At 38.2% G+C, this 12,824-nt stretch overlaps 1 protein-coding gene across 1 annotated transcript; it reads left to right on the plus strand.

Annotated features, from left to right (window-relative positions):
• The first annotated feature begins 10,802 nt into the window (after nt 1-10,802).
• Nucleotides 10,803-11,771, plus strand: LOC129412659 (uncharacterized). Its single transcript, XM_055166929.1, has one exon. The coding sequence runs from the start codon at nt 10,803-10,805 to the stop codon at nt 11,769-11,771; it is 969 nt and encodes a 322-aa protein (XP_055022904.1).
• The last annotated feature ends 1,053 nt before the right edge of the window (nt 11,772-12,824 follow it).

Consider the following 12,824-nt stretch of genomic DNA (forward strand, 5'->3'; position numbering starts at 1 on the left):
TGACGTTTTTCCATTTAAAATATACTTAGTATTACATTTTTTATTTCTTTTGGCAATGGTCCTGTTTTTGGTTATTCACATAGACAGGAATTGTGGTCTAAACTCTTCTAATCTAAAGTTTTTTGGTTGAAAATGGCATAAAAGGGAAGCGCCTATCATCTTGTAATAAATAAATGTTCCAAATCTGCCTAGATACTGTATCAGGGAGGGCATCTGATGCAAAAATCAATGTAGAAATCATTACAAAAGATCAAGTTTAAAAGAGACACAGCAGCCCAGAAGGTAGCATGTATTTTTTTCTGAATCAGCAATTGTTTTAGTTAATTATTTGCCATTATAAATTCTGATATGATTATTTTAAGAAGCTGACAACGCTTTGATAAATGTTTAATGTACGTACGCCCTAAGATTTTGCTTTAAAGTGCACTGTGTAACTTTTCTGCTATGGTTTACAGCAAATTATCCACAGTATTATACAATAAACTAGTCTGTCTTGCATTTATTGGTCAAAAATATCTTTAAAAAACCACCATATTTACTGTAAATTAGGTCGTCTCTCCACAAATCCAACCTGTAATCTGCCTCGCGAGTCTCCATGGAGATCATTAAGTTTACGGCCATACTGCGGAACATTCTAGGCAGCCTTTAGGAATGAGTAATTTTAGAAACCTCAGTTAGTTCCCCCCGTGATACATCGCGTAGAGTAAAAGCGGTAATAGCCCTATATATTTTACAGTGCGGAGTCCTTACAGTGCTTTAGCTCGCCTAATTCACCTCTGTGCTGTTTGTACATAATGCGTTCGGCTGGTGGGACTTGTTCATGGTTACTTTGCCCTTGTGTGAGCGTTATAGCGATAAAAAGCTTTTGAGAGAGGAGAGAGAAAAAATCAATTTACCCCCTGAATGATTTGGATACACAGAGCCACAGAAGCAGCAGCAGCAGCAGAGCGAGGTTGGCTGCACAGTTTAGCAGCGCCAGCCTGTTGTCTTGTTTTTGTACTTTTTTTTTGTTGTTTGGGTTTTGCAAACACTTCATAAATCAAAAAGCTAGCAGTGGTAATCCTGCCAGTCTCTAAAAGGGAGAAAATGCAGCACGGTCACTGACGTAAAGGTGCACTGTGGAACTTTTCGAGTAGAGGGTCCAAGACTTCAACTCCATCTAGTTTTTCCCTGAAATTATCTACAGTTTGACATTTGATTTAACTCTAATCTCCATGGAAACAGGTAGACCACATCTCCAGGCTAAGTTACAGGTCAGATCTGTAAAAAAGCGGACCTGCTCACAATAATAATGCATGTTTTTGTAGTAGTTTTGACAAATAAAAACACCAGTAATTAATTAGGGATGTAACAATAACCGAATTATTGTGGTATCGTATCATCAAAAGTTTCACAATATATCGAATTACAAGTTCCTTTGCTTAAATGCATAGTTTTATAGTAGCAACAGCTTATAAACATCGAAAACTACATATCCCATGATTCATTTCAGGGCAGGCAACATGAAAAAATAAGTTTTTTACTTGAATTCTTGGGATTATGACTGAAATAATTCACACCAAAATCTTGTCAAGCTATTTTAAAAGGAAAAAAGTGTCCTATCTACAATTATATTAGCCTCTCCAAAATATCGTAATAAATATCGTACCGTGAGATGCATATCGTGATAATATCGTATCGTGAGATTTGGATATCGTTACATCCCTACCGGTAATTGAATAAATGCAAGATATATTTGTTTACTGCCATGGCAAAGCAAAAACATCACCATGAAGACAAACAAATGGCGGACACTCCACCAGAAATGTTACACAGTGCACCTTTAAACTGGGTCATCTTGTTCTGACAGTGTAACATAGGCCAAGTAAATAATATACAGAGGCCTACACAACACTTTTAAATAATATCTGTAGCTAGGCTTAGGCTTAAAGGTGCACTGTGTACTTTTTTCGTTGGGGGTCCGTCACCTGCTTGTTTCTATGGAGATGTCATTGCTCTGTTTGGAATGTTCCATAGTATGACATTAAACAGCTCTACCTTACATTTATCCAATTACAGGTGGTTTTAAAGCTCAAAAATACTTTGAAAAACAGGCATTCTGACTGTGTCGCCTGTCCACAGATCTGACCTGTAACTTGGTTGTATTTGGTCTCCATAAAGATAGAAAGGTTTAATACCATACTGTGAAACATTCCAGACCAAGCAATAACATCTCCATAGAGACAATAATTTGATCACCCCTTCACTAGAAAAGTTACGCCGAAAAGTGCACCTCTATATTTTCAAATTGATGACTGAATTTTTTTATAACCATTAAAGGGGCAACATTATACAGAACTGACTTTTTGGAGCTTTTCACCATGTTATAAAGTTGTTCATTCGTCAAAAACATGCCTGAAGAGTTTTTATACATCATCCTTGCATGTTTGAGTAATTTAGCGATCTCTCCTTCGCCCTATTCAAACCTCCAACCAAAAGGAAAAACTGAAAATTCAAACTCCCCATTTTAAACATTAATAAATAATAGTAGAAGTCACGCTGCGGTGTACAGTAAATATTTAAAACCAAATGCTAAAAACAACAGAAAATAAAATGTAAAATGCAATAAAAACAAATAGGAATTTCCTTTTAAAAACATGGAGAAGTGAATAGTGAATAGATAGATTACCTTGTTTACTTTTTTTGCAGCGTTTAAGGAACTTTCTTTTCTTTTTGGTACAGACTTAACAGACTCTGATGCAGCAATCATGTTTTCAACGGATTTTGTGCTCCCATGCTCCCACGCGACAATTCTCCCTAAATATAGTCTATAAATATACAAAAAATTTAACTACAACTTCACAAATCTGGTGCGATTTTCAGCGGTTTCATTCGCAAGAGGCACACTGATTGTTACGTGTTAGTGGTCTGAAGGGGGAGTGACTTAGTGCAGAGAGTAAAGGGAGGGGGAACTCAGAAAACCAAAAACAAAACTGAAATTTAAACATGTTAATACGCTGTTTTTGGCAAATATAGCATTTTTAAAACAACAAAATATAACACGGTGATCTAAATATGTTTTGTTTTAGCAGTTAATACCCCGCAGAACTGTAATACTCCCTCTTTAACTTTACCTGATTACATGCACAGCCCTATTAAGCGGTAATGCCTTGGAATTAGAATTGATTGTTTTGATGACGCGCGCTCGGATTCGAAATGGCCGCCAGCGCAACAGCGGCACAACCCCGGCGTGTGTCTGCTTCACATCTTTGCTCCTCTCTTCAGTCTGTCATCACTGCCTTGTTTTCTCCTCCTCCGCTCTTTATACCTTCTCCATCTTTCCCCACCGTAGACTATATTCCAACACAGATCCTCTTTTGTCTTTCTTGCCTTGGCCTTATACCCCCCCCTCCCTCCCCGTCCCAACCCCCCCTGGCCCCATTTGTGCCTCTTATGAAGTGTGAAAAATGATGGTCCGCTGGATGAAGTGGACAGGATTCGCCAGCGTAATGGTCTGACAAAACGAATTTCGGCCTTCCTCGCCATCCATCAGTGCTACGGAGGCGACCGCGGAGGGGATCTGTGAAGGTGCTGGCTTATTGATTACTGCTTGTAACTGCAAAAGTGTCTGATTTGGTAGTTCGGAGCGGAGGAGGAGGGCGGGGGGCAGAGGAGAGACCAATGCGATCTAAACTGCACTGCAAAAAAAGGATATCTACATTAGTTAGCGTGGCTTGAAATCACAATGTTTTTATATGATTTTTTTTTTACAGTAAAGGTGCTGTACCTGATTTTTACTGTCTTAAAAACATGAAAAACAAAACTACTGTATTTTCTGGACTATATTTTTCTGGATGTTCCAGAGTATAAGTCACACCAGTCAAAAAATGCATAAGGAAGAAGAAAAAAAACATATAAGTCGCATTTTTTAGGGGAAATGTATAAAATCAGAGACCAGGAATCGACATTTCATCTAGAAAGGCAAGTTATAGTAAAAACAAAAGAAGAGAGAACAACAGACTGTTAATGTCACATATGAACAGTTCTTCAGATAACTATAGCAACAAATTTAGCAAACTCTCCATCTCACTCCAAATCACTAAATCCATTCAATTCTTCCTTCTCGATGTCACTTCTGAGCAACTCCGCGATCTTCTTCTCCGTAGCTGTCGCATGGATCTATTATGATAACTGCTGTCATCAGACTCGGCATCAGGTCCAGTTAGAATTATTTAGGCCTTTCTGAATCCCGACAGGATGGTTTCAGTGTCACTCAAGTCCAACCTTTGTCGATCCATCCAATGACTTCAGGAAAGTTTCATGGTGCTTTCTCCCTGTTCCTGTGAAGTTGTGTTCTCCATCCCCACTTTTCCACCAGTCCCTCACAAGTTTCTCGCTCACTCCAAACTTTCTTTCTGCTGCTCGATTACCATTTTCAGCTGAATATTTCACTACTTGCAGCAGGACAGAGTCTCTTTCTGCAGGAGACATGCGCAGTAGAGTGAAGTGACAGTGGTACAGGAGGAACAGGAGCAGCAGAAATGACACACAAGACTAGAGCCTCTTGTGGCTGTCAGTGTGAAAATTTTATCATATAAGTCGCACCGGGGAACAACACCCAAACCACAAAAAAAGTGTGACTTATAATCTGAAAAATACGGTAGTTCTTTTTAAACAGTTTGCAGTGATCCAGAGTTATTCCTCATTTACCTTATGCATTCAGACAGTCCCAATTATTCGCCCCATTGAGTTCATAAGCGCTTTTCACAACTCTTTGAGTGAACAACAAGTATGCTAACGCACACTTCCTGCTTATTGGACAATGAAATGCTTGCAATTACTCACAGACAGCACGCAGCAGACATGTTTTGACATTAAGAGCTGTTTATACGATATATCTGTACGACAAAATTTGCTCAAGAAATCATGTACAGAGCGTTTACCATATTTTTTTGATTATAAGTCGCACCAGCCAAAAAATACATAATGAAGAAGAAAAAAAACATATGTAAGTCACATTTTTAGGGGATTAAGAACTTTTGTTTACTTTTATTTGCTATTTAATATATAAGTCGCACCAGAGTATAAGTTGCAGGACCCAAACCATGAAAAAAGTGCGACTTATAGGCAGAAAAATCCGGTAAGTAGATTTGAATTTCAATTTACGTAATACTAATATATACATAATAAATTATCGTAATAGTTTTTTGTTTTTTTTTAGATTATTATTCATTCAGAAATCAGTTTTAACTCGATCTTACAACTAAAACCAGTTTGCAATACAACCAACAGGAGTCTCAATTATGCGTCATATCCTCAGTCTCTAAGGCTAATAATGCCATCCTTAAATTGTGTCTGTATTGCCTAAACATAAAGATTTTTATACACGTATATATTTACTTTAATAACAAATATTAGGAAGTGGGACATTAATTTTTCTAGCTAAAAACAAGACCAAATAAGACAAATTCAAACTCGTCACTACCCCTCAGATCAAGAACGTCTTTTTAACTAATGTAGAAATAGTTTTTGCAGTGTATAGTGAAAGCAGCAGCCGTAGCAGGAATATAAAAGAAGAAATGTTGGCATGATAGATTTTAAATGGTAAAATATTGATCTCTGTCCAGTCCAAGGCCTGGTTTAGCGGGCCAGTCATTTGTCCGAGGAATAGGGGCCGGACACACGGTTGGGCTGCCTACAATCACTCATCCGAACGAGCAGAAAAATGGAAAGAGAGAGAGAGAACGTGAAAAAAACGAAAAAGGAAAGAAAGAGGTAGCAGCAGAAAACAAGAGAGATAAATCAGAGGCTTGTTCTGTTCAAACGTCACAAATGAAACGCACTGGGAACAGCCGTGTTTTCTTAGAGCGGCTATTGTTTGAACTGTATTGCAGTAACAAGGTAATGTACGTAGATAATGCTGAACGATTGGTGGAAAATATCTGATATTTAAACTCGGACAAGATCACAACTAAATCAGGACTAAACTAGAATTAAATCAGAATTAAACCAGAATTAAACCAGAATTAAACTAGAATTAAACCAGGACTTAACCCTTTTCTTAGAGGGGCTGTTGTTTGAACAGATTTGGGGAAAATGTCTCATACCTAAACTAGACTGGAACTGGACCAGGACTAAACGTGGACTAAACTTGGGCTGAACTAGGACTAGACCAGGACTAGACCAGGACTAAACCAGGACTAAACCAGGACTAAACCAGGAGTTAAGCAGGATTTAACCAGAACTGCCATGTTTTCTTAGAGGGACTGTTGTTCGTGTTGTGAAACTATATTTCAATAACAAAGTAATGTTGAACAATTTAGGGAAAATATCTAATATCTAAACTAAGATTAGACCAGGACTAGACCAGGACTAAACCAGGACTAGACCAGGACTGCCATGTTTTCTTACAAGGGCTGTTGTTTGAACTGATTTGAGGAAAATATCTCAAATCTAATCTAGGATTAGATCAGAACTAAACCAGGACTCTACATGGACTGAACTTGAACTAGACCAGGACTAGACCATGACTATATCACAAGTAAACCAGGAAAGCCATGGTTTCTTATATCTAAGAATTTTTTTTTTTTTTAAAGAACAGGACTAAAACATGAGTAGACCAGGACTAAATGTGGACTAAACATGTACTGAAGCAGGACTGAACCAGGACTGCCATATTTTCTTAGAGGGGCTGTTGTTTGAACTGATTTGGGGAAATATCTCATATCTAAACCAGGACTAGACCATGACTTAACCTGGACTAGAACAGGACTGAACCTGATATAGAACAGGACTAAACCATGAGTAGACCAGGAATAAATATGGACTAAATGTGGACTGAACCAGGACCAGACCAGGTCTAAACATGGACTAAACAAGGACTAAACCAGAACTGTCATGTTTTCTTAGAGCGGCTGAACTATATTTTAATAACAAAGTAATGTCTGTAGATAATGCTGAACAATTTGGGAGAAATATCTAATATCTAAACTGGGACTAGACCAGGACTAAAGGTGGAGTAAACTCTGAACTAAACCAGGACTGAACCAGGACTGCCATATTTTCTTAGTGGGGCTGTTGTTTGAACTGTATTCCAATAACAAGGTACTGTCTATAGATTGGAGCTGAACAATTTGGGGAAAACATCAAATGTTGATTTTTCTGACAACCGTTGCAATTAGATTAGCTGTTGTTTTAATAATAGGATTCTGTTCAAAGTTCACATTTTAAAAGCAGCCAGGAGAATTGACAAGCAAGAATCACATTTCAGAACATGTTTGTACAAATCTAAACTACAGGGTTTGCAGTTTTTTGCAGAATAAGAAAAAAATTCCTGTGAAATTTCCAAATTAATCTTACAGCTTGGATGTAGATAAGCATATTTTAAAGTTGATATGTTATGTAATTGGTGGTTTTCAGATTCTAGGAAATGTATTTTGATAAGAAATATTTAAAAAGTAAATTAAAAAATGTTGAACCTGATCATTTTTATGAGTGACTTGCCCCAAGAACTCACCGTATCATAACAAAAATCAGCATTTGAACAATATTAATTTTACTCAAACTTGCGTAAAACAAATAAGTTTGGCTTTTTACAACTCTCAGAGACTAGAGCGGAGTTTTTCCCTGACAACTCGCAGAAGGAGTAACAGAAAATCCACATAAAAAGTTTAGTTTTTAATAAAGTATGTAAATAAGTAGTCTAAATATCTTGGATTATCATACCTTGAGTTATGACGACTTCCCACTTCCCGTCGTCCTCCAAATCTTGACAAAGCTGTGAAACTGGTCTACCTAAAAAACATTGAATCAATATTAGTCTTTTTGACCTTTTCCTCTGAGTACAGTCCATTCCTTGGCCATTGTTTGCTTTCTGTAAAAAAAACAAAAAAAAACAAAGCACAAAAACACACCACAGTTTGCTGACTATGCAGATTTGGCAGCAGTGAAGTCAATGGGAGTCTGGCGTTGACCTGCAAACCGCGCGCTACTGATTGTTGCTCTTAATTGGTGTCATCGGGGGGCGCTGTTGTGGGCAGGTAGCATTAATCTACATTAGAGATATTGCACACGGCACTCGAGAGCTCCGTTTTTGCTGATTCACTTACATTTAGCCTGCGTGTGGCGCTCAGATAAGGCTGAATTAATACTATTTTAAATGCAAAGCGCCACTGGAGTTAGCTAGGCCAGGACTTATGTATTCAGAGAGTTTAAACGGGTTATTAAAGGCTAGTTTAAAGAGAAAATACTTTACAATATTGTTCAGCAGATAATGCAAAAAGTGGACTTAGGTTTTTTTCCTATTCTGTCAAAATTATACCCATGCAAAAAGTTATAAAAGTTATTATAGCGCGCACTTAAAGCCCCAGGATGTAACTTTTTGCCAATAAATAAAAAATAAAAGCATGTTGTCATTTTTTTTCATTATGGATGTTTTTATTGTGCTGAAACATATGCGCTAAAAATATATGTTCTTACTCAGAGTGGGCTTGCATCTCCACAAACCTGATTCTTATTTGGCCTCATCCTGCTTTTTTCAGTGGAAATTTTGTCCCTTTTTAAACATATTTGTCATGGAGAATATTCTGAAATATGGTTTTAACTTTCTCTTTCCATTAAATCATGCAGGTCAAATCATTTAGATAAGAAATATAGCAAATTCAAGTAAAAATGTATAGAACTTACATTTTTGATCTTAAACTGTAAAGCTTTATGCAATTTCTTTTTCTTGTAATTATAACTTAACTGATTGAAATAATAATAACACTGACAAAATGCAAATTAAATTATAATGATAAAATATTTAAAAGGTGCAGTATGTAACTTTCTGGAGGCGGCACATCACCTATATGATTTTTTTTATATTATTTATTTATTTTTTTTGTTTATTTATTTCATTCATAAAGTATAAAAAGACATCAGACATAGAAGAAATGAATGAAAAGGAGCAGAAAGAAGAGTCATCTTATGTTATCTGCTCCCTTTTCCCTTTTCCAGACAAAACATCAACACCGATAGTTACTTTAAAACATTTCAAATCAATACATTTCAGTTCAGGCACAATTATTAATCAGTTGCAAACAAAAATCTTCACTATTATCGACAACAACTTAGTTTCCTTTTTCGTACATACACATTGCATAAAACTGTATGCGTTTTTTAAATGCCATCATTGTACTTGATTCTTTGATATCTTTGCCAAGACTATTCCATAAGTGAACTCCTTTCACAGCGACGCTTCGCTCCATAAACTTGGTTCTGAATCTGGGTTTTTTTTAAACATGTGGGATGTTTTTAAATTGTAGTGGCTTGTTCTCATCGAAGATTTTTGAATATTTACAGGTAATAGATTGCACTTTGTTTTAGACATGACTTTGAGGATACTTAAGTCGACAATATCATGCATTTTTAACACTTTAAGTTGAACAAATAATGGGTTGGATCTCTACAATGAGTGTTGGTGATAATTCTCAAGGACCTTTTTTTGTAAAATAAATAAAGGTTGTAGGTAATATTTACATGTTGACCCTCAAATTTCTCCACAGTACATCAGATATGGTGCAATTACAGCATTATACAAGGTTAATAATGCTGCACAGTTTAGTGAAAACTTTACTTTATGCAGCACAACTGCTTTGGACATTTTGCCTTTAGTGTAATTTATACGAGACCTCCAGTTTAGACCTTCATCAATCATAACTCCTGATTCCATAGAAATAGAAAGTTAATCACACTTCTGAAAATTCTCCACAAAGATTGATATGTTTTATGCCATAATTTTAAATATTACAGCCAAAGAAACAACATTTCCATGGAGACAAGCAGGAGGCAAGTCAGGTTTGCGAGCTCACAGAAGGGATGCAAGTTTTTTCATATTTTTCAATGCAATAAACTCAACCAAAATGAAAAGAACATGTGTTTACTTCAGTATATTTTGGCTCAAAAGTTTCATACTGTGGCTTTAGGCTGAGCTGACCAGTGACCACTCATGTCTACCAGCTAATGACTCAATTACTGGTATTACTTTGCCATATTTACATAATATTCTGAGTATGTGTTGCATGTTTTGGTTTTGTGCAGAGCTAAACTGTGAGCAGGGAGCAGGTGGTGAGCGCCACCCAGGATCCTCCGTTCCACACACCCAGAAAAAACACGCTGGGTTAATGTGCACAGTGCGGACTTGCATTTTAAGGAACGTAAACTTAACCTCGCATTGGCTTGGCATTAACCCGACAAAGACCGCACTGGAAAGAAGATTGATAAATGAAGCTTTAAGTTCAGAGAAAACACAAAAGCCAAAACCACAAACATTCTAAAATACAAATGACTATGAACACTGTCAAAAGTTAATCTAAAATGACTTTTGACTTTTTAGTACTGTATGGTCAGAGCTTCCCAAAGTGGAAAAAATATATTAAAAACACTTCCATTTTTAAGAACTATAATTTTCTTCACAAACAATAAAATCTCCTGTCTTATTCTGCATAAAAACTGCTGACCTTGTAGTTTAGATCTGTACAAACATGTTCTGAAATGTGATTCGTGTATGAGTTTGTCAGTTCATATTTCAGTCTTTTTGTCAATTCTCCTGGACGAGTTTACAATGTGAACTTTGAACAGAAAACCATTATTTAAACATAAACCGCAAATCTAATCGCAATCACAAAGTTTGTCAGAAAAATCTCAAGTGCACATTTTTTTCTAAATTGTTTAATCCTGTTACATACATTATAAAAACTGTACATAAGTATTGGTAAACATGTTTTCTCTCTCTCTCCTTCAACCTCTCAAACACACACAGACACACACAGGTCCAGAGCCCTATGGGAGAGTCCTGGTGGGAGGTCTTCTCTGCTCCTCACATTCCTCAGACAAGTGTCTCACACCTGTTCTGCCCCTCTACCCCGCTCTCCCCCTCTGTTCTGCCCCAGTCCCTCTCTCTCCTCTGCCCCAGAACTCTGCTCTGGCCTAGACCCCCTCTGTTCTCCCCCAGTCCCTCTCTCTCCTCTGCCCCAGACCTCTGCTCTGGCCTAGACCCCTCTGTTCTGCCCCAGTCCTCCTCTCCCCCTCTCCCCCAGTCCCCCTCTCCCACTTTTACCCTCTTTTCTGCCCTAGTCCCCCTCAGCTCTGCCCCAGACCTCTGCTCTGGCCTAGACTCCCTCTGTTCTGCCCCAGTCCCTCTCAGCTTTACCCCAGACCCCTCTGTTTTGCCCCAGTCCGGCTCAGCTTTACCCCAGACCCCCTCTGTTTTGCCCCAGTCCCTCTCAGCTTTACAAAAGTTCGTCTCCGCTCTGCCCCAGTCCCCGTCTGATTTACCCCAGTCCCCCTTAGCTCTGCCCCTGACCCTGTCAGCTTTACCCCAGTCCCCCTCAGCTTTACCCCAGGCCTCTGCTCTGGCCTACACCCCCTCTGTTCTGCCCCAGCCCCCTCAGCTTCACCTCAGTCCCCCTCTCCTCTGCCCCAGACCTCTGCTCTGCCCCAGACCCCCTCAGGTTTACCCAGTCCCCTCTGTTCTGCCCCAGTCCCCCTCTGTTCTCCCCCAGTCCCCTTGCTCTACCCCAGTCCCCTCTGCTCTACCCAGTCCCCTCTGTTCTCCCCCAGTCTCCTCTGCTCTACCCCAGTCCCCCTCTGCTCTACCCCAGTCCCCTCTGCTCTACCCCAGTCCCCTCTGCTCTACCCCAGTCCCCCTCTGCTCTACCCCAGTCCCCTCTGCTCTACCCCAGTCCCCCTCTCCTCTACCCCAGACCTCAGCTCTGCCCCAGTTCCCCTCCAGACCCTCTGAATCCACTTAGTCCAGTCTGGGAGCTTCTGTGGGAGACTTATGACCAACCGTGAGCTGAAAGATTTCATTTGTATATAAACAAACTCATAATTAGACTGTCACAATGATTACTGTATTGACTCATCATTCAGTACACTTTTGGCTCAAGATTAATTGTACTTCTTTGTAGGAAAGTTTGTCTGTAGTACACTAGTATAGTACTGCGTGAGGTATCAAATTATAGATACCAACATTTAACTTGTACTTCAAATTTCACACGTATGCCACTCTGAATTGAGTTTTATACATTATCAATCTGGAACAGCTCTCACTGAAAACGACATGACGAATATTTTAATCTGATTGGTCAAAGCATCACAACAGCAGAACAAGCAAAAAAAAAGAAAATCTGTTTTGTTACATCCAACTGAAAGAAAAACACAGACATGTTTCCCGTCCACAAACGTGAAGTGAATAAATGCAACATAGTTAAGTTTACTTCCATAATAATATTCCAGTCAAATCATTGGCCGCTCCATGGAGACAAGCAGATGGCAAACCCACCACCCAAAAAGTTACACAGTGCACCTTTAAGTTAAGTGAAAGTAAAAAAAATAATAATAATAACTTCTTCTATATCACCTCCTAAAACGGACTGATAAAGATTTTTCATTTAGATTTGACATTATTAAAAACAGATTAACACTTTTACATTTTACTTATATTTCTTGAACAAAAACAATGCAGACTTTTAATCAGTGTCAGAAAACACACAAGAACAGTCTGAACTCTGCTCCTGACAGGATCGGCTGTGGACGTCCCCTTTTAAAAGACCTAAAATGATCATTGACTATTAGAAATTACAGATTAAAATGTGATTATATAGATTTTGGAAAGGGCTGTGCATTTATATTTTTTTATTTATTATAATTAAAAATAAATAAATAAACACTGTCACCAGCCCGTCACCTTTGTCCCTATTTGTATGTAATCGTCTTGTATCCTATATGTTGTTTGGTTCCTACTTTTGTAATGTATGTAGTTTGCAAATAAAATTATCCCAAATCTATTTAAAATGCAAAAT

This window comes from Boleophthalmus pectinirostris, unplaced genomic scaffold (assembly GCF_026225935.1).
Source record: "Boleophthalmus pectinirostris isolate CB_2022bp ecotype Guang Dong unplaced genomic scaffold, ASM2622593v1 HiC_scaffold_11, whole genome shotgun sequence".
In the NCBI taxonomy this organism is placed as follows: domain Eukaryota; kingdom Metazoa; phylum Chordata; class Actinopteri; order Gobiiformes; family Gobiidae; genus Boleophthalmus; species Boleophthalmus pectinirostris.